The sequence below is a fragment of the Eschrichtius robustus genome, chromosome 6 (assembly GCF_028021215.1).
Source record: "Eschrichtius robustus isolate mEscRob2 chromosome 6, mEscRob2.pri, whole genome shotgun sequence".
NCBI lineage: Eukaryota > Metazoa > Chordata > Mammalia > Artiodactyla > Eschrichtiidae > Eschrichtius > Eschrichtius robustus.
The window spans coordinates 145,044,192-145,066,703 of NC_090829.1; the positions used below are offsets into that span (position 1 = coordinate 145,044,192).

General features: G+C 42.3%; 2 protein-coding genes across 12 annotated transcripts in view; one reads left to right on the forward strand and one right to left on the reverse strand.

The window, feature by feature from the left end:
- Positions 1 to 22,512, reverse strand: part of HSF2BP (heat shock transcription factor 2 binding protein) — a 90,913-nt gene that overhangs the window by 57,436 nt on the left and 10,965 nt on the right. For all 11 annotated transcript variants that reach the window (XM_068547168.1, XM_068547167.1, XM_068547166.1 and 8 more), the window contains 3 exons: positions 17,611 to 17,714; positions 9,410 to 9,559; positions 7,621 to 7,753 (listed from right to left, as the gene is read on the reverse strand). In XM_068547168.1, the coding sequence (XP_068403269.1) occupies positions 7,621 to 7,753; positions 9,410 to 9,559; positions 17,611 to 17,714 (387 nt within the window). The remainder of the gene's footprint in view (positions 1 to 7,620; positions 7,754 to 9,409; positions 9,560 to 17,610; positions 17,715 to 22,512) is intronic.
- Positions 16,430 to 16,659, forward strand: LOC137766088 (cytochrome c oxidase subunit 6C-like). Its single transcript, XM_068545802.1, is given in 2 exon segments — positions 16,430 to 16,591; positions 16,594 to 16,659. Coding segments are annotated over 2 exon segments (228 nt in total).

The window sequence follows — 22,512 nt, forward strand, 5'->3', positions numbered from 1 at the left end:
AAATCTTCATGTCCTTGAATTAGACAATGGTTTCTTAGATATGACAACAAAAACACAAGCAACTAAAGAAAAAACACACTGGATATCATCAAAAATTAAAACTTTTTTGCTTCAAAAGACACTATCAAGAAAGTGAAAAGACAACTACAGAATGAGAAAAGTTTTGCAAATCATATGCCTGATAAGGGACTGGTATCTAGAATATACAAAGAACTCTTATAACTCAATAATAAAAAGACAAATGACAATTTTTTTAACATCTTTATTGGAGTATAATTGCTTTACAATGGTGTGTTAGTTTCTGCTTTATAACAAAGTGAATCAGTTATACATATACATATGTCCCCATATCTCTTCCCTCTTGCATCTCCCTCCCTCTCACCCTCCCTATCCCACCCCTCTAGGTGGTCACAAAGCACTGAGCTGATCTCCCTGTGCTATGTGACTGCTTCCCACTAGCTATCTATTTTATGTTTGGTAGTGTATATGTCCATGCCACTCTCTCACTTTGTCCCAGCTTACTCTTCCCCCTCCCCATGTCCTCAAGTCCATTCTCTAGTAGGTCTGTGTCTTTATTCCCGTCTTGCCCCTAGGTTCTTCATGACCATTTTTTTTTTTTTTAGATTCCATATATATGTGTTAGAATACAGTATCTGTTTTTCTCTTTCTGACTTACTTCACTCTGTATGACAGACTCTAGGTCCATCCACCTCACTACAAATAACTCAATTTCATTTCTTTTTATGGCTGAGTAATATTCCATTGTATATATGTGCCACATCTTCTTTATCCATTCATCTGTTGATGGACACTTAGGTTGCTTCCATGTCGTGGCTATTGTAAATAGAGCTGCGATGAACATTTTGGTACATGACTCTTTTTGAATTATGGTTTTCTCAGGGTATATGTCCAGTAGTGGGATTGCTGGGTCGTATGGTAGTTCTATTTTTAGTTTTTTAAGGAACCTCCACACTGTTCTCCATAGTGGCTGTATCAGACAATTTTTTTTTCTTTTTATTTGGTTGCACTGGGTCTTAGTTGCAGCTCGCGGGCTCCTTAGTTGCGGCTCACCAGCTCCTTAGTTGCGGCATGCGGGCTCCTTAGTTGTGGCATGCGAACTCTTAGTTGCAGCATGCATGTGGGATCTAGTTCCCTGACCAGGAATTGAACCCAGGCCCCCTGCATTGGGAGCAGGGAGTCTTACCCACTGCACCACCAGGGAAGTCCCTCAAATGACTTAATTTTGAAATGGGCAAAGGACTTGAATAGACATTTTTCCAAAGAAGATACACAAATGGCCAATGAATACATGAAAAGATGCTCAATGTCATTAGCTATCAGGGATATGCAAATCAAAACCATGACAAAGTACTACTTCGTACCCACTAGGGATGGCTATAACCAAAAAAATAATTTTAAAGTGTTGGCAAGTAGGTGGAGAAACCTCATGCATTGCTGGTGAGAATGTAAAATGGTGCAGCCACTGTCAAAAAATGGTCTGATAGTTCCTCAAATGCTAAAAGTCATATCATATGACCCAGCAATTCCACTCCTAGCTGTATATCCAAGAGAAATGAAAACATATACCTACACAAAAACTTTTACACAAATTTTCACAGCATCATTATTCATAATAACCAAAAGTAGAAACAACCCAAATGTCCATCGATTGATGAATGGATAAATGTGGTATAGCCAAACAATGGAATATTATTCAGCCATAGAAAGGAATGAAGTACTGGTACATGCTATGACACGGACACCTTGAAAACACTATGCTAAATGAAAGAAGCCAGTCACAAAGGACCCCATGTTATAAGGTCCCATTATATGAAATGTCCAGCACAGGCAAATCTATAGAGACAAAAAGTAGATTGGCTGCCTAAAGCTAGAAGAATGGCAGGATTGGGGAATGATGGCTGAGGTTATTAGCAGGGCTTCTCTTTGGGTGATGAAAATGTTTAAAAATTGATTGTGGAGATGGATGCACAATTACATGAATGTACTAAAGCCATCAAATTATATACTTTAAGTTGGCAAATTGTATGGTATATTTTTATCTCAATAAAGCTGTTAAAAAGTAAATATAGTAATAATAACAGTGGGGATATGATTGTCATGTTCAGTGGATTACTCAGTCTCTACTGCTCATTCTGGACCTGTTCTCTATAAACCACTCATCTGAAGCACTAACACTACATCACATTTTTTGAAAGAAACATAAGAAAGTTTCCTCTATGAATACCGTGACTCTGATTTACTGTTTGGTTTTTGTTTCTTTGCATTTGCTGTGGTACTTTCTTATCAAGTCAATTATTTGGCTGTCAGGGTGGGGAGTGGGCCAAAGGCCATGGGTAATCTCAATCTGGAAACTGCCTCTGTACACTATGTATGGAAACCCCCTTAGAGCTGGAGGGAATGCCCAGTCCCACTGGGAAGTGGCTCCCAGAATCCAGTTTCTCTCCCACTTGAGTGATCTGGCTTCTGTGGTGAGAAGTCAGGCTAGAGAGAAACACCCTGTAACCTGAGGGCCAGCTGAGAGGGGTGAGTCTACTGTCCTTCCCTGCTTGCTGCTGTCAGTCTGCAGCGTCAACATGACTCCTGGGAAATGTTCCCATACCTCCTACGACCTCCTCGCGCTTTCACCTGCCAAACCTGCCTCACCGGGCTGGATACGTTTCCACCGTGGAGTGAGCACGCTCTGACTGTTAGGACGCCCAGTCACAGAAAACTCAAGGCCAAGGCCTATGGTGAGAGAGTGCCACTGCCAGCCAAACGCTATCACCTGTTGACCCACCATGACGGAAACAGCTCCAAGCAGAACCCCCAACTTTCCTACGGTTCATCTACAAGCATATTTCCTGTTCTTTCAATTTGTTCACATTCTTTCCCTTAACATGCAACTGCACCCTCAGGAAAGAAAGACTCCCAGCATCTTTCTTTTCTCCCAACCTGTAACTGTGACTCTGAGACCATTATCAGAAAGATACTCCTCCCTTCTCTGGGACACAGCCCCTGCAAAGTTTAATGGACAGATGTTTATTTTGTAAATGGAACAGATAAAGAAAAGGCACTACAGAAGGATAATTTTTAGAAGTCCCAGAAAATTCTCCTATACACAAATTATAGCCTCTCTAAATATTATTTGCCCATACTATGTATGATTCAAGAAACAACCAAAAAATTAACTATAGTCCCAGAATCCCTATCAGTAAAAGATTCTATGGACAGAGTTAAACAATTGGGGTAAAAGCCAAAAGACTCCAGATGATTCTTCTCATCTTTACCTCATCTTCTCTAGAGCTGAAGCCACGGAAGGCCATAGGCCACCAATGACCAGCTTAATAGAAAAAGGACTAGTAATTCCTTGTATCAGCCCCACAATCACTTAATGCTACCTGTTTAAAAAAACTCTAATGGTTGAGGATATGGATTTGTCCAAAATCTGTGAACAATTCCTCTTCTCTGTCCTGCCTGGAGCCACTTCTTTACAGGAACAGATTAATGCTCAGGTCTCTTTAGTGTCACATTCTATAAAATTGGCCAATTTACTTGCCTTCACCTAGAAAAATCAACAATTCACCCTGAAAGTTATGTCCCCAGGGATTCACTGAAGTTCTATCCTACTTCTCTCAAGTCTTAATCCCAGATCTTAAGGATACAATGGAGCTCTCTGTGAGGTCCTTCTGATCCAACACATACATAACCTCCTCTTACATTCCATTACTCTGGAAAACTCTAAGGCTGACTGTGTTTATCTCCTCACTGAGCTAGATAAAAGGGACATGAGCTTCCAAAGAAACACTCCAATTCCACAAAACAACAGCTCATTATCTAGGCCACACTCTGTCAACTGAAGGAAGGGCATTATCTAAGGAAAGATTACACAGTAACCCAAATTATCCAAGACAAACCACTGAAAGACGATTAAGAGAATTTCTGTGATTAACTGGATATTGTAGATAACAGATACCAAATTCTCCTGAATTAGCAAGACCGTTATATGACTAGACTAAATCAAACATGTCAGAAGCATGCCCAGGGGACAGAGAAACCAAAACAGCCTTCAGCAATCTCAAAATCTCTCTCAACAATTACCTCTAATATCCAGGAGTATCATAAACCTTTCTGTCTATGTACATGACGGGTTAAGGCGGTGCTCTAGGGCAGTAGTCTCAAAGTGGCAAGGGAGGATGATTTTGCCCCCAGGAGACCACTGGCAACATCTGGAGACATTCTCAGTTGTCACACCTGGGGGTTGCTTCTGGCCTCTAACGGGTAGAGTCTAGGGATGTTTCTGAACTCCTACAATGCACAGAACACTCTCCATAACAGAGAATTCTACTGCCAAGGCTGAGAAGCACTGCTCTAGGGACATTAGCTCAATGACATGGCACACACCAACGACCCACTGCCGCTCAGAGCCTGTCACCTGATTCAGGAGGCAAGGCTCACGGCCCCCTTTTCTCAAAGCAGCCACACAAGTCCAGGGCTGGGGCAGACCTTAATCATCATCTGGGGTCTAAGACTCTTTCCTCAGAAGATGAACCTGAGGGTCACAGAGTCAAGAACACAGGGCCGGTCAGTGGCAGAAGCAGAACTGGACACTGGGCCTCAATCCCACCCACCCACCACACTGCTCCCCTGAGGTGGAGGAGCCAGGAGCACTGCTGCTCACTGACCCAGGGTGCTCTGCTGTCAACTCTGTGGGACTGTTACGTCCACAAAAGATAAGCTGGATCCAGTCCTGCCATAAATTATCAACAATCAAGAAGTAATCTGGGGGAGTTCCCTGGCGGTCCAGTGGTTAGGACTCGGTGCTTTCACTGCCAGGGTCTGGGTTCCATCCTGGTCGGGGAACTAAGATCCTGCAAGCCACGCAGTGTGGCAAAAAAGAAAAAAAAAAGGTAATTTTGATTCTGTAATCGTTACCTAACATAGTTTGAATGAATAAACCCAGAATTAAGAGGCAAGGAGTGCAATTATGACTTTCAAATAGTCAAAAAGTAGTTCGAAAAATAAGTTTTCCACTTGCAAGCTAAGCAAGTTAATCTTCACAGGGCTGTGATAATAATTTACCATCTTCTTTTAAGTTCTATATTTGTCCACTTATAAAAGTTGTTGGAGGGACTTCCCTCGTGGCACAGTGGCTAAGAATCCGCCTGCCAATGCAGGGGACACGGGTTCGAGCCCTGGTCTGGGAAGATCCCACATGCCGTGGAGCAACTAAGCCCATGTGCCACAACTACTGAGCCTGCGCGCTAAAGCCCGCGAGCCACAACTACTGAGCCTGCGTGCCACAACTACTGAAGCCCGTGCGCCACAACTACTGAGCCTGCGTGCCACAACTACTGAAGCCCGTGCGCCTACAGCCCAAGCTGTGCAACAAGAGAAGCCACCACAATGAGAAGCCCGCGCACCACAACGCAGAGCAGACCCCACTCGCCACAACTAGAGAAAGCCTGCATGCAGCAATGAAGACCCAACAACAAAGACCCAATGCAGCCATAAATAAATAAATAAATTTATTTTTTTACAAAAGAGTTGTTGGAAACAATCGCACCCCCATGTCAAACAAGACCTTGGTTTACAATGTGTTACCACTTCACCATAGCTCAGTAACATTCACAACAATGTGTAAGGTAGTCAGAGCAGGTATTACTATTCCACTTTGCAGATAAGGAAAATAAAGTCCAGACAATTTACATCCTGGGAAGTGGACTAGCTGGGCCTGAAAATCCAGACACTTTATACTATTTTAATCTATTATTAAGAACAGTGACTATGGATGAGTAAGAAATTTCATAATTTCAATGTTTAAACAAATCCTTGACATCCAGTTTTTGCTTAGGATACAGTAAACTGAAAAGAGCTACACCTCCATTCTTTAAAAGGGGCAGGTTAGATAATTCAAAAAATCACAACTTATCTCGAACACATCAGAGTTGAGGCTGAAGGTCAACCAACTGATATGAAAAATAAGAAAAGGCAGGTGCTGCAAGGAGAGCTGTGAGGCAAGCACTTGCTCACCTGGGGCAGGCGCTGGATGCCAGATAAGCCAGCCAGAAAAATCAACTAAAAGGTGTAGCAAATTGCCAGGCGAGCGGCTGCCTGGGCTGCTGGTGGGCAGAGGGGTTGGCTACAAAATGAAGGGGTAGGGCAGATGGGGAGATGAGGCGGAGGTAGTGGAACTGTTCCATGTCTTCACTGTGGTGGTGACATGACTGCATGCATTTGTCAAAACTCACAGGACTGCAAAAAGGTGAGAAAAAAACTGTAATGGGTGAGTTTACTGTAGGTAAACTTAGAAGAAGAATCGTTGTTTTAGAAGGCAGAGGATCTATCTGACAGCTAACCAAGGTGTCTGCTGTACTGCCTACTCCCCGCGGGACAGAGTCTTGGTATCTGACACACATAAGGCCCCAACGCCTCTGGAGAGCAGCACCAACGTAGTGCGTAATCATCCCATACGATTCACCAGCGTGTAAGGGGAACGTGGACATGCCCACGACCAGGCAAGAAAAAACAAAGCCAGGTTGAGCTTGTCTGCTGGGCAACAGGCTGGCAATTCAAGCAGCTCAAACTCACAACTCAGCAGAATGAAAAGTCACATACATCATAGACCTCTGAGGTCATTTGCAAATAGCAGAAAATCTAACCATCAAATCTGCAAATGCCTTCTGCTAAAAAAGAGACCTTAAAGGAATGTTAAAAGGTGGAGCAGTGCAAGCCTCCACCAGCTGAAGGCGCTATGATGAAAGTGCCTATTGCCGTCCTCCAGCAGATAAAGTGCCGGGCTAAATCAGGACTGGCCTGAACACCATCCGGGTCTTAACGTCTGCCCCAGAAGAATATCACCAATTTCTAAGGGATTATGAAGAAATCATCTACATGAGATCTACTTCGTGAGGATTTCAGTAGATGAAGAAATGTAACATTTCCCCTCTCATTAACAGCAGAGAACAGCATAGCATACAGCAGAGATGAAAAAGCAATGTAAAAAAATAAGTCATAGCTCTTATATTTAACTATTTCATTGACTTTAGAACAAAAAGCCTTAATACTCCCTAGTATATACCACCTCCTACTATATGAAGACATTAGTATTAATTATATAGCCGTCTGGCTTTATCCTTTATAGCAGTTTTGCCATAGAATTCTATCTAACTATAATCTTTGGGAAAAATTTACTAAAGAGACAATTTAGCGTTTTGGAATTCTTTAGTTACAACACCAAAACAACAGCAAGAGTTTAACTTAAGCTCTGCTTAAGGCTTTCACTTTAGCTAGACATTAGGAAATGATGATGATTCCAAATAACAAGTAGCTAAACTTACAGTTTTGACTTCTGTCAACGTAAAGAACTGAACAGAACATGCAAACTCTTCCTGTGCTCCCTAAGACTACTCGTTCTTACTCACCGACACTTATCAGAATCACCTGGAGTGATGTTCCACAACACACACCTGGTCCCTACCCCCAATTTACTGAGTCAGATTCTCCAGGGCATGAGCCTATTTGAAAAGTTCCTGAGAGGTGTTTATGCACACACACCCCGACTGTGATCACTGCTCTGGAACTCACTTCTGAAAGTCACTACGTTTGAAGAGAATTACTCACTTGTTACGATTCCAGCCAAAGCAAAAACAAACTGATTTTCATCAGAATCCAGCTCCTTGACATCCCCATCCAGTGACTTCACAAAACTCTCCATTGTTTGACCAGTGATGTTGAAAAACTTCAAAGCTTTATCCTGAAAGTTCAGAAATGGAAATGTCACACCCTTTCACAAATACCAGTAGGAAAACACTTTCAAAGTGCAGGACACAGAGGAAAGACTCTGGTTTTAATTACAGAAGCCATGTTTTTAAATCTATTCCCTCATTAAAACTTCCCAATGAAAAGATGAGAAAAAAGAAGAAGTTTGGGGCATGTAGAAAAATTACCCTGAAGACTGATATAGTAAAATACATGAGGGAAACAGTTCAAATTTATACAATGATAGAAGTACTGGGTTGAATTCACCCAAAAATATACTAGAAATATACTAGAAAAATATGTTCTCTATTCTAGGCATGAAACCAGAGGTTTTCAAACCTTTGGCAGGAATTGTTTTTCAAATAAAATCTTAACTGAAACCGCAACATGTAAAATACAGCAACAGGCCCATCTGACAGTTTCAGTCTTCATTACTCGGCAAAAAGAGTTTCCAAGTTCGCAGAACCTTGAAAGCGCTTCCTTGGCGGGGGCAGGGTTCTAAGGAATAGTTTGAAAACCAATGCATTTACACGTCACAAGGGAACTGCATGGGGTGATATAAATATCCTAAGACTGGATTATAAGGATGATTACACACCTCCAAAAATTAGCTAGAAAACACTAAGTTGTACACTTACAAAAAAATGAATTTTATGACACGTAAGTTATACCTTAAGAAAGCTCAAGAAACTTTAAAATACATTTAGTCCCTCCACTGTTTTTATTTCTGCAAATGATGAGTAACATACTACTGGCCTCCCGCCAACCATCCGCCCTTGACGGATGGTTTGCCATTCAGGACCACTCGATTCTCCCAGAGTCAGATAACAGTCCTCCCGGGCTCCTTCTGTCCTCTCCGCCATGGAGACCACCCTGTCACGAGTCCTGCCTCACCCACACAGCTCTCCCACCCCCTATTCTATTGGGGGGCGGCCTTCCACGTAGTCTTCCTGGCCAGTCTCCACACCCACAACCCCACCCTCCCTCCATCCTCACTGTCAGGTTGAGCTGCCCAAATTCCCCTCCTGTCCTATCACTTTTTCACTCAAGAAGCCTTAAGGAATCCCGTCCTAGCACCCACTGGACAAATCATCAACCACACTGACCCTCCACCCTGTGTCAGATGACCCACACACTGTCCCTATGTCTCACTCCAGGTCTCTGACTGCTCTACTTCTCCCCTCCTGAGGGACCCTCTTCACTTCCTGCCACTGCTGCCTCTGCAAGTTAATCAAGGTTCATTTAAAATCTCTCTTCCTCTGTGAAGTTCTTTGATGTCTGTGTGCACGCACATGCTATTAACATATAACATATAACATTCAGGCAATTGAATATTATATTACCCCTGGAATAACATACGTAAAAGCACTTTAAACTTTGTTAAATGCATATAATGTCAAGTAATAATACTGAAGTGGAACTATCTCCACAAACACCATACAGATTCTGGGAGAGAAGGGATCTTATTTCATTCATTTTACATATCCCCCGGAGACGAGTTACAGTGGGCCCTACACAGATGGTATTCCAAAACTATCTGATGAACAAAAGAAATGGATTTAGTCTGTAGGCGCCTTAATAGATGCACTGTGTCCTCTAAGTTACACAAGCACTAATCAACAATGTCCAGACAGCCCGCGGGCGTGCTTACTCCTCCCAGAATGGCTTTGACCACTTCCTCACTGCTGGAGACACCCCACAAAATGGTACAGGCTGCTGCGCCCATTTCTGTACAGTACTCTGCCTGCTGCAGGAGTTGCTGCTTTGCTTCATTCAGCTGCTGTCGAAGAGCCAGTTTCTCCTGAAATCAAAACAAAATAAGATCAGAAAAATGGACAGCATTCAACCTCAAAATACCTCTATTGTGTTTCCTCTTTCAAAGATATTTTTAAAAAAAAGAAATGCACACAGAATATAGTAAACAGTTGGCAAATGTAAACTAGCCCTTAGAGAGGCATAATGCATAATTTTTTAAAAAACTTCAGAGGCAAAAATAACAGCCACAGAAAAGAACATACTACCGCATTAGTGTTTATAAATACCGCCAAAGACTTGAATTCATCTTCTTTAAGTAAGATGGACAGTGAGGCATCTCGGGTCCTGGGTGGCTATACCCAGGGCAGCACCACCTAGGACACCCGAAGAAAGTAACACGCTAGCACAGCAGTCCCCACATAGAGCAGTATTCCTAAAAAAGGCGCCGGCCGCCGCCAAGTGGCTCACTCCACTATAAAAGCACCATGTGACACAGCCAAGACCAGGCAGGGAAGACGGGAGCAGAGGCAGGAGAGGAGTGAGAAGGAAGGGCCTCCCTGGCGTGCCCTGAACCAGCAAGCTAAGCACCAGCGTAACAAGAAGACAGAGGCCAGGCAAGATTTCTCAGCCTCCCCCCAGCACTGGGCTTCTGAAGCCAGGGCTCTTAACAAGTGAACTGTCCCCCTGATGTCACCTCTGACCACACAAGCACTCCTAAAGGTTCACCTTCAGGTGGGTCTTGGGTGATGTGGGGCTTCCTGCCCGCCCCAACTGTCAACACCAGTTTCACTATTCCTTGTTACCTGAAGTTCCCTTAAAAGATGAGAGCATTTCCTTACTTAATAATAGGTAAACTCAAAAATACAAAAACCTGGTACCTCCCTGGTGGCGCAGTGGTTAAGAATCTGCCTGCCAATGCAGGGGACCCGCGTTCAAGCCCTGGTCCGGGAAGATCCCACATGCCGCAGAGCAGCTAAGCCCGTGCGCCACAACTACTGAGCCTGTGCTCTAGAGCCCGCCAGCCACAACTACTGAGCCCTCGTGCCACAACTACTGAGCCCGCGTACCTAGAGCCCGTGCTCCACAACGAGAAGCCACCACAATAAGCCCGCGCACCGCAAAGAAGAGTAGCCCCCGCTCGCCGCAACTAGAGAAAGCCTGCACGCAGCGACGAAGACCCAATGCAGTCAAAAATAAATAAACTAATTAATTTTTAAAAAAAGAAAGAGCTATCCCTCTCCTGCAACCGTGCCTATGGCCTTAAAAAAAAAAAAAAATACAAAAACCTAACTACATTTATACCGAAGTATAATTAGCTCAATAGCCCACAAAGTTAAAGCATATGAGATGTTTTAGCTTTTTCTTCTACAGAGGTGAGTGCAGGACAATTAAAGTAGAGGGGGCTTTTCCCCTAGTGGTGAAAAGGGAGCAGCGGACCACAAATCGAACTTTGTTGACTTTGTAACTTGGCCTAGGGTGGCATTCATATCTACCTGGGGACAATGCATTTGGTAGTCAGAGCTTCATACACCTTCATACATATAATCACAATTACTTTAGGAGAAAAATGGTCACTGAGCCTACGACACATGCTAAAACTGCTTTACATGATTTATTAACTCTGGGTTTTTAATATCTGGCTTCATCACAACAGTTGCCTAGATTCCTAGATTTGCGCTTCAGCCACTCAAGCCGAGGTGACATATGCAAAAACTGTATCACAGCATTTCCTTCAGAATTCTGGCTTTTCTCACAGTTGAAGCAGGCTGCATTCTGATTAGTCTGGTTACGGTGGCTCTTCTCTAAGATCAACAAGAACTGTTGAGAGTGACCGTCAGAACTGTCTTCTATGGTCACATTTGGTGGTTACAGGCAGATATGCCCTGACACAGGGCTGCACAAACAGTACAATGATATCAAGAGGAACTCAAAGAAAATAATTCCATTCACAATAACACCAAAAATGAGAAAATACTTAGGAACAAATTTAAGAAAATTAGTTCAAGCCCTATACAGCAAAAACTACAAAGCATTATTGAGAAAAAGTAAAGATCCAAATAAATGGAAAGATATACCATGTTCAAGGGTTGGAAGATTCAATATTGTTAAGAGGGTAATTTTCCCCAAACTGATCTACGGATTCAACACAATCCCTATCAAAATTTCAGCAGGCTTATTTGCACAAAGTGATCATCTGATTCTAAAATTCATATGGAAATGCAAAAAAAAAAAAGTTTGAAAAAGAAAAGCAATGTTAGAGGACTAACACCACCTGATTTAAAAAACAAAACAAAACAAAATAAATCTACAGAAATCAAACCACTGTGGTAATGGCATAAGGATAAACATATAGATCAATGAAACACTGACACATATGGCAATTGATTTTTTAAAAGCTGCCAAGGCAATTCAACGGAAAAAGTAGTATTTTCAACAAATGATGCTGAAACAACTGGATATTCATACGTGAAAAAAAAAACTCAAAATAAATCACAGACCTAAATGTAAAATTTTTAGAAGAAAACCTCTGTGACCTTGCATTAGGCAAATGTTTATTAGATATCACAACAAAATCATACCATTAAAAAATTATAAATAGATGGGAATTCCCTGGTGGTCCTGTGGTTAGGACTCAGTGCTTTCACTGCCAGGGTCCGGGAACTAAGATCCCGCAAGCAGCACAGTACAGCCAAAAAAAAAAAAAATCATAAATTGAACTTCATCAAAATTTAAAACTTTTACTCTTCAAAAGACACGAGTAAGAAGGTAGAAAGACAAGCCATGGACTAAAAGAAAATATTTCTATATCTAAAAAAAAGACTTGTATGAAGAATATATAAAGAACTCTTACAACACAAAAATAAGACAAATTAAATTAAATTAAAAATAGGCGGGACTTCCCTGGTGGCGCAGTGGTTAAGAATCCGCCTGCCAATGCAGGGAACACAGGTTTAAGCCCTGGTCTGGGAAGATCCCACACGCCGCGGAGCAACTAAGCCCATGTACCACAACTACTGAGCCTGTGGTCTAGAGCCTGCAAGCCACAACTCCTGAGCCCTCATGCCACAACTACTGAAGCCCACACGCCTAGAGCCCGTGCTTTGCAACAAGCCACCACAATGAGTAGCCCCCACTCGCTGCAACTAGAGAAAGCCTGCAGGCAGCAACGAAGACCCAACTCAGACAAAGAAAATTTTTTTAAAAAGGCAAAAGATTTAAATAAACATTTAACCCAAGAAAATATATGAATGGATAATAAACACATGAAAAAATGTTCAAGAAAATTAGTCATGAGGAAAATGCAAATTAAAACCACAATGAGATACCATTACATCCACTAAAATGGCTAAAATCTAAAAGACCAAAAATACCATGGACAATCATAGGCGAAAAAAGTAAAAGAAAAGAAAAAGAAAAAAATGTGCCTCAATGTTAAGCTCACATCTTATACAAAAATTAACTCAAAACGAATCATAAACAAAATACATAAAAATATAAAACTGTTAGGAAAAAAAACAGGAGAAAATCTTTGGGACCTAGGGTTAGGTGAAAAGTTCTTAGACATAACACAAAAAGTACAATCCATGAAAACAAAAATCAACAAGTTGAACTTCATCCAAATTTAAAACTTCTGCTCTGTGAAAGATCCCGTGAGGAAGAAGAAAAGACGAGCTACACACTGGGAGAAAATATCTGCAAACCATATATCCAATAAAGGACTTTTATCTAGAATATATTAAGAACACTTTAAATTTAACAGTTTAAAAAAATCCAACTAGAAAATGGGCAAAAGACACAAACAGATATTGCACAGGAGAGAATATATAGACAACAAATAAGTACATGAAAAGATGTTCAACATCATTAGCCAACAGGGAAATGCGAAATCACTACAACACATCTATCAGAACAGCTAAAATAAAAAATAGTGAGAACACCATATGCTAATTAGGGTGTGGAGGAAGTGAATCACTCATGCTTTGCTGGTGAGAATGTAAAAGGGTACAGCCACTCTGGAAAACAATTTGGTAATTTCTTACAAAACTAAACATGCACTTGACATGGAACCCGGCAATCGCACTCTAGGGCATTTATCCCAGAGTAATGAAAACATATATTCACACCAAAACCTATACACACATGTTCACAATAGCAAAAAAAAAAAAAAAAAAAAAAAGGAAACAACCCAAATGTCCTTCAATGGGAAAATATTTAAACTGCGGTATTTCCATACCCTGGGATGCTATGCAGCAATCAAAAGCAGCAAACTATTAATGCATGCCACAGCTTGGAAGGGTCTGAGTGAAAAAAGTCAATATCAAAAGGTTATAGGCGGAATTATCCCATTTCTACGGCATTCTTGAAATAAGAGAATTAGACAGATACCGTGTGGCAACTATGTACATCAGTGGCTGCCAGGAGGCAAGCGTGGGGAAGCAGCTGGGCATGGGTGCACCGGGGTAGCGCGACGGGGTCTCTGTGGTGATGCAACGGTGCTGTATGTTGAGTGCGGAGGTGAGTTCATGGATCTACACATGATAAAACTGCACAGAACTATGCTCACACACATAAGTAAGCGCAGGCAAAACTGGTGAACTTCAAACAAGTCTAGGTAAAACTGGTGAAACCTGCACAAGCACTGTGGATGGCACCGATGTCAGTCTCCTGGTTTCCCTACACTGTAGCTGTGAAAGCTATTTACCACTGGAGGAAACTGGGTAAAGGGTATTGGGCTTCCCTGGACTTTCTGCAACTTTCTGTGAATCTATAATTATTTCAAAAAATGTCTTAACTAAAACACAAACTGGTTTGGGTGACAGTTGTACAATTGCATAAATCTAGTAAAAATTATCAAACTAGACTTTTACAACAGATGAATTTTATGGTATACAAAATACACCTCAATAAAGCTATATTTTAAAAAGAAACAATAATCAAACTCTGATATATCTACCTAAAGCGAATACTCATACATAACAGGGTAGCAAGCACAAAATTTTAAAGATTCCTTTAAAATCTTTGTGTAGTTCATTTCTTTCTTTTTTTTTTTTTTTAATTTATTTATTTATTTATTTTATGGCTGTGTTAGGTCTTCGTTTCTGTGCGAGGGCTTTCTCTAGTTGTGGCAAGCGGAGGCCACTCTTCATCGCGGTGCGCAGGCCTCTCACTATCGCGGCCTCTCCCGTTGCGGAGCACAGGCTCCAGACAGGCAGGCTCAGTAATGGTGGCTCACGGGCCCAGTCGCTCCGCGGCATGTGGGATCTTCCCAGACCAGGGCTCGAACCCGTGTCCCCGGCACTGGCAGGCAGATTCTCAACCACCGCGCCACCAGGGAAGCCCTGTAGTTCATTTCTGATTATAATAACTGAACTATACTATCAGTTAATTTTTCTTTAAAAACTTTCCTGAAATAATATACAATGTTTGCAACAACTTCCCATTTATCATCACAAATGCAGCAACTCTTTCCTAACAAATTAAAAATATAGATAATGAAAAAATAGCAGTCCATATTTAAGTTGGTTTACTGACTATGAAAGATGCTGCCCTAAGAAAACACAGAGCGGATGAAGCCATAGGTAAGCCGGGGAAACACGGCTCCTTAGAGAGAAGGCTGCGACTCTGCCCGTTGTCTGAAACAAGTCCACGCGCACGGGAAAGCCGGCCAGGCACTAAATGCTGTGCCAGCAGAGACGTTGTGGAAGGCCTCAGCTAACCCTACAGTAGCAGCACAGTCCTTCAAATAGTAATTCAGACATCCTCCAACAGCTTCACTGGCGCTTTCTTCTCTTGAGTTCAAAGGCTGCTATTGCCAGGACTCTCCCGGCCCACCCCTTAGATCACAACAAGGCCCAACTAGGCCCAAACTGACCCCATTCGACTGTCACTGAGGAAACACCTCAACGGAGGGCACGAACCAAGCTTTTCTTGTCCCAGTGACGAACCTCTAGAGGGTCAGGCGCTGTTTCTCACCCAGCATCTCCTTTGTAATTTTGAGTCCACACTTCGTTTTCTGATCTTTCCTTACATGCTGGATTCAGTGATGTCTGCCTTCTCCTTAATGACTTTTACCCCAGCTGAAGTACTTACTAGCAATACTGTAATTTAGTATCTAGCCCTGGATTCTTTCCTAGTTCCTCAACTCTAAAATAAGCTTCCAGAGTCCAGCCTCACGATCTGTACAGACCTGGGCAGAAAAGGCCACAGAAAAGGGAACTGCCAGTTCCCTACAGCAGGAAGAGACAGGGCCTTGTCACAGCAAACTTGCAGGGGCTCCAACCTGTATTAAATTGGCGGGACTATTAAGCAGGAGACTTAACTGGAAATAGGTAATGGTTTAACCTAAAATATTCCCACATTTTAACTAAGGTCAAAGTGTCTGGGCAATAACATGCTGATGATCTGACACTACTTTACCACAGCCATTTCTTCCTCTATCCTGGCATTTTCCCTGAATGGCTTATTTTTAAGCATTACATCTAAAATGCCAGCCAAACATGCATTTTTTCCTGTGCTTATCAATTTAAAAAAATAGGATATCTAAGATTCTGCCCAATTTAGGCTTCAACCTTAACAAGAATGTCTTGGCATTTTAAGGAGTTCAGAACCAATGGATTGCATTGTTCACATTTATCAAATTCCTTCTTGCCTGCTGGTCAACTTCCTTCAGACAATGAAACTTTTAGGTCCAGACAAATTAACCATGCGTCCATCTTAATATATCATGATCTGAATAGAACATGACTGAGCTAGAATTTCAGCTTTCAATGTGTGACACTCAACCTAACTCAGTTTCGAGACTAAAACCCTTTCCCTGGTCTTCTCTACTTGCTCGGTATTAAAGTCTACACAGTCCATTTCTCCATCAGTCTGGAAAGACGTTGTTGAGCCCTCTTTTTCAAGGAGAAAAACTACCATGGCTTCCAGTTCTTTGATGAAACCTCAGATGCATGGCCTTCTGGCCAAGTGTCTGCGATTTCATATTGCTGGAGCATTCACTGTATCTTTGGGAGCTGCAGCTTTCTATAAGTTTGCTGTGGCTGAACCAAGAAAGAAGGCATATGCAGATTTCTAGAGAATTTATATGATTCCATAAAAGATTTTGAGGCGATGAGGAAAGCTACTGTCTTTCAGAGTGCAAAATGATTTTGGAATGTAAAGAATGTCTTTGGGTTGATTTCCATGGCAGTTTGTCACTTACCTGTGTTCCTAAACTATGAAACTAAGAACTATGAATATCTGGGCTAAGGAATAGTTTTTCTTGATAAATAAACAATTAACAAATACGTGGGGGAAAAATAAAGGCTACACAAAATCCACCAGTTTTGGAAAACCTCCACTGTAGCCACAAACCTTCAGAACTCCTCCACATGAGGAGGTAGCACGACACAAAGCTTAGCGCGCGGCAGTGGGACCTGGGACCAGCCTCCTCACACTCCTGCAGGCTAACACACATGCTGATCCAGCTGTGCTGGGAGAAACAAGTGAGATGCATGGACAGCTGCTGACCACCTGCCAGCACACAGTTAACAACACATCCTAGCTTCTGTCACTAGTACTATTACTACTTTACTCTTCAAAAATAAAAATTCATTCAAGCTCCAAATTTCAGCAGAAGTGGCAGAAGAGTTCTAGTTTTATAGAAGAGGAAATAATTTATTCCATGCAAAAAAATGTATAATTTTTAAGAAATATTATTAGTCTCCCCAAATATTAAAATGAAATATAATTGGTTATTTCTAAAATATCAGTAAATGATGTGAGAAGTTGATTACAAATATTTCTATTTAATATATCTATCTCTGATTATAAATCATTGTACACATGATTTTTTCAAGATTATTATGAGTTTTAATAACTTGGATCGGGCTTTTAGACACTGAATTAACAGTAAGTGACTATTAAAAGGCACCAAGTAAATAATCCCCCACATTAAATGTTTGTAAATCCAAACGACCAACTATTTTCCAACCCATTCGGGATAAATACATGTAAAAATGCAACGTCTTGAGGCTTAAGGGCTGGAGTGTGGCCTGCACCGCTTTGTGGTCACGGCCACAGAGCTGGCACTTTACACGGACCCTGTGAGCATCGTACCTTCTTCTCGCTCACGCTGTCCTCTTGCACAGACTCCAGGCGGGCTTTGAAGTGCTCACAATCCATTCTCAGTTGCTCTAACTCTTGCTCTTTCCTTTCCAGGTCTAGAAGAGACATAAGAATACTCAGTATTTCAAATCACTAATCTCTCCTAAGCATCCATTTTGCTTAATCTTCTCTTAGGAAAACCTGATTTCTTAGATAGGATTATTCACATAACACCAGTCCTTGAATAACCAATATTCTAAAAGTCCTGCTTTTTAAGTTTTTGTCAGTTTTTTGCCCACGGCAGAAAGCACCTTTTTGTTTTCTGTTTTCTGTTTTTAAGACTTCATTTTACTGCCAGACTTGCACTCAAGGTTTTAAGAAAGCATGTTATTTAAAGGATTGAAGGCAGGGCTGAGCAGCCGACCGTCTCATGGCACAGACTTGTATCTGCTCCATAAAAAGCAGAAGGCAGCTCAGTGAGGAGACGGTGCCAGTCGGGCTGATTCACAAAGCTCGTCTCACCACGGGCAGACTGACTGCACGGGAACAGCTGCCGCCGCAGTCAATGGAGAAGTGAAAGCAGCGGCAATGGAGACAAGAGGTGGCCACAGTGAAAGATGGGAGGTAGGGAACGCTCCCTCTCCACCACATTTGTTCAGGTGATGATTCAAAGGGCCAACAAAAGTCCCAAAAGACATCCGTGTTAATAAATCTGAAATCAACCGTACTGTCAGCTCTAAACAAAAAATATTATGCTACAGAAATACTGACATTCAAAAAGCAAAGAAACAGGTACTTTAAAGTTTTAAGTGCCTTGACTTCAAGGACTAAGATATCATCAGTTTCAATGCTAACATATACCAAGATTTGAGGGGGGCCTTGTGCTCAGAGCTACTGGTGTAACTTCTTAATTAAAGTAGCACTGCTTGGGGGCAGTGACTCTCAAACTTTCCTGTGCATCAGAATCCCCTGGAAGGCTTGTCCAAGCACAGCCTGCCAGGCCCCATCCTCAGTTTCGGACTCTGACGTAGGCCTGAGAATCTGCATTTCTAACAGGTTCCCAGTGAGGCTGATACTGCTGGCCTGGGAACAGACTTTGAGAGTGACTGCTTCAGGGCAACAGCCACATCTCTCACCACCAACAAAATGAGATCAGCACACAGCCAGCAAGAGCAAACAACGGAGCCCAGCCCCAGGGATGTAAAACTGCGGAAAAATGGAGGGCAGTCCAAGGCAGCCTGCCCTGAGGGCGCCTCATCGGGCAGATGCTGGAAGATGGAGTATCACTCCGCCCCAGAGAAGCAGCTCCCAGACACTTCCTCCAACGGACAGAAGAGAAGGGGTGTGGCTTTATGACCTGGGGGTCTGGGACGGCAAGGAAAGCCCAGACGAGACACTGGCGGTGAGGGGCGGGGATCAGTGCCAAGAACAATGCAGGCATTCCAAAAGCTCTGGAACAATAAAGGGAGTCCTACATTTTCTAGAGACCCTTTGCCCTAGAAGGGAGATTAAAACCTAAAGCTGAATATTCAGTTAACGATTGTGAAACAGCTGGCAAAGCTTCTCTTAAAACGGGTTTCTTAGAAACTGGGGTGGGATGTATTATGCCACAACATGACTTTCACTGGAATTCTTTATTTTGTCCCACTAATCCTGGCCACCCAAGAAACCAACTATATCAATCAAGTGCTATACTTTGAAAAATACATATCTGCCTTTTGTAACGATGTTAAAGGAAAACATATATAATTATGAATGACACGTGAACTGCAAATGGTCACAGACAAAAAGAAAAATGAACAAAAGCTAAGATAAGATCATTGGTGGCGTAAAACTTTTTCTTTGCAGTTAATTTTTAATTCTTCTCTTCTATTACTAAACTGTATATTACTCAAACATGGTAAAGAAGACAGGAAATTACATGGCTCACGTGTAAAACTATGTAGGAATTAATTATGACCACCCGAAAGACTCACTATGGTAATTTCATAATCTCTCACTCTATAGAGCTGCTTATGACCTTACTGTAAGTTAACATAACAAAGGGACGGGGTTAAACCATCCCACTCTACCCCCCAGAATTCAAAGGCAGTATCAGGGTGGTCAACCCACCCACCCCAGGCTCTCCGGGAGGCAGGTGGTGGCTTTGTACTGAACAAGGCCACCGCCTTGTGGCAAGAGGGGAGCACTGCCACCACCTTCCTGCATTTTCAACTTGGCCCACACGGCACGCCTGCCGCCTAAAACGTGAGGGCAGGGATCTTCACGTGTTCTAATGCATCTCACGAGCCTAGAACAGTACACGGCACCGAGCAGGCACTTTATAAATACTTGTCACGTAAATGAATTTCACTTCTTTATACAGCCAGAGCTAATCCTTGGATAAAGAAAAAAACTCAGCTATTTTGATTATATGTCTTATTCTTCTACAAGAGGATATACTGCTTTTGCAATTTTTTTAAAAAATCAGGCACAGAAATAATACATATATAGTACATTATACGTGGTCAAGACATCACCTTACCCAGCCTCACTATTAGAACGAGGAAGAGGATGCCACCCAGCCTAGACTGTATTTCACCTGCTAAGCTTTAGCATTCAAAATGAAGGAGAAATCTAACTGAGTAAAAGGGTGGCCTAGACAGACTATCAGTATATAGAAACAACCTAAATCACAGGCCATTTCAACATCTATATATCTTCTGAAACTTAGAATCCTTTTTTGATAGCTTTAATAACATGAGAATGACTATCAACTTATTCACCGGAAGGGTACAGAGAGCCATAAATGAAAAGCGGGGTGACTAAAACCCAGCTAAAGAAATTTAAAGTATAAAAAAAGGGATCGATTTCTCCTACCCTTTACCACGTGGCATGTTTATAATACATTATTAATTGTAATATTTAATAAATTATCAGATATTTCATGTAATAAGAAAAAAGAAAATATTTGTTTTTAATCAAAATAGCTCAGTAAAGAGTCTCAAATCCAAAATAAGGGCTTTTTAATAGCCATCAACTTTTACATTCTTCTCACTAATAGGTTTAGAAAAGCATGTAGAATTAGCTACTGATGGAATCCATCTTTACTATGAGCTGAGATTTGGAGGGTATGTTAGTTTCCTAGATCTGCCATAACAAAGTACCACAAACTGGGTGGCTTAGAACAGAAATGTATTCTCTCATCTTTCTGGAGGCTACAGTGTGAAATCAAGCTGTTGGCAAGGACATGCTCCCTCTGAAATCTGTGGATGAAGGATCCTTCCCCGTCTCTTTCACCTTCTGGTGGCCCCAGACGTCCCTGGGCTTGCAGCAGTGTAACCCCAACCTGCCTCTGCCTCTGTCTGGCCTCCTCCCTGTCTCTTCACATTATTTTCCCTCCGTGTACTTCTGTCTCTGTGTCCAAATTTCCTCTTTTAAGAAGGATACCAGTCACATTGGATTAGGGCCCACCCTAAAGACCTCATTTTAACTTAATCGGCCTGTCAAAAAATGTAAGTTGAAAAAGTGAAAAGATGAGAATATTCCGGGATTCATTTAAACACACAAAAAAACCTCAGTTAAAGAGTTTAAATGCATTTCCAGCCAAACGACACTTTAATTAGCTGTCAAATTTTTAAAACAAACCAAAGGGAGTGGGGGAGGAGAGTTGGAACCAGAATATGGAAATAGAATTTTTTTTTTCCTGCGCTGCCAAAAATCTGCTTCTTTTTCTAACGTAAAGGCCACTGGAGCACTCTTTCATAAGAGGAAGAAAACGTGTGACTAATAGGAATCTGTCCTATGCTGGCACCGTCAATGTACTTGGCACTACCTTTTCACACCTCCACGTTGGAGCTCCTCAGCCTGCCCGTGAATTATCAAGGAAAAGGATCTGATCTTATCCTTTTTATATCCCCATGTCACCTAGCAGAGCTTGACACATACCAGGCATACAGTGAATACCTACCTGACTGATTTTCAACTGAGTTCTATCGCAGAAAACTAAGATCAACCTTGCTGAACTCAAACGAATTCTGTTAAAGTTATTTCCCAAACCAAAGAGTCAGGGACTTCCGCTTTTCACTGACTGGCATAAAATACAATGTTAACAACTGGGTGGTTGGTAGTGATCTGTCCAAGTAACGTATGTCTCCACCCCTCCACCCTGGCTACCTTTCTGCCCCTCAGTCCACTAAGCCCCCAGCAGTAGTCCATCTTCTCCTTTCCCAGTCCCCTGCATTCTGGACAGTCTCCATGCGCCCTTCAGATCCACTCTCCAACCTGCTCTGTCCCGAGAGGTAAGAGGTTGAACTCAACCTCCACAGTGACCGGCTCCCTTGCCTGTTGGATTTGGACAGTGGGTCCCCACAGGAAACAAGGACAGGAGGCAGGGTGGGACATCGACTTCCCCACTACATTACCCCTGCCAGGCTCAAGCAGCAGTGGTTTCCTCCTCTGAGCTGAGGCATGGTCCTGCCCAGCACCCACCCACCTGCCAGTCTGGCCGCTCGCTGGGAGGGCACGGCGCCCCACTCTTCCAGGTTCTGGGCCTTCGCCTCCCTTGTGCTGGTTCCCCAAACCCTGCCCACCTTGGTCTGTCATCTCTTTATGATATGCTCTGTTTACCCCTTCTGTTTCCTGCCAGGAGCTGGACTGGATACACTCTGGTATTTATTATCTCATATGGGCCACAATAAACCTTTGTTCAAATTAAATAATATTTTCTTGGCACTCACTCTTTAATGATTATCCCACTCTCTAATGATTCTCTCTCTAGTTCATGTTTCTTCTTTCTTTTTCCTTTTTTTGGTGGCCGCACCACTCGGCTTGTGGGATCTTAGTTCCCCAACCAGGGATCGAACCCGCGCCCTCAGCAGTGAAAGCACGGAGTCCTAACCACTGGACCGCCAGGGAAGTCCCTAGTTCATATTT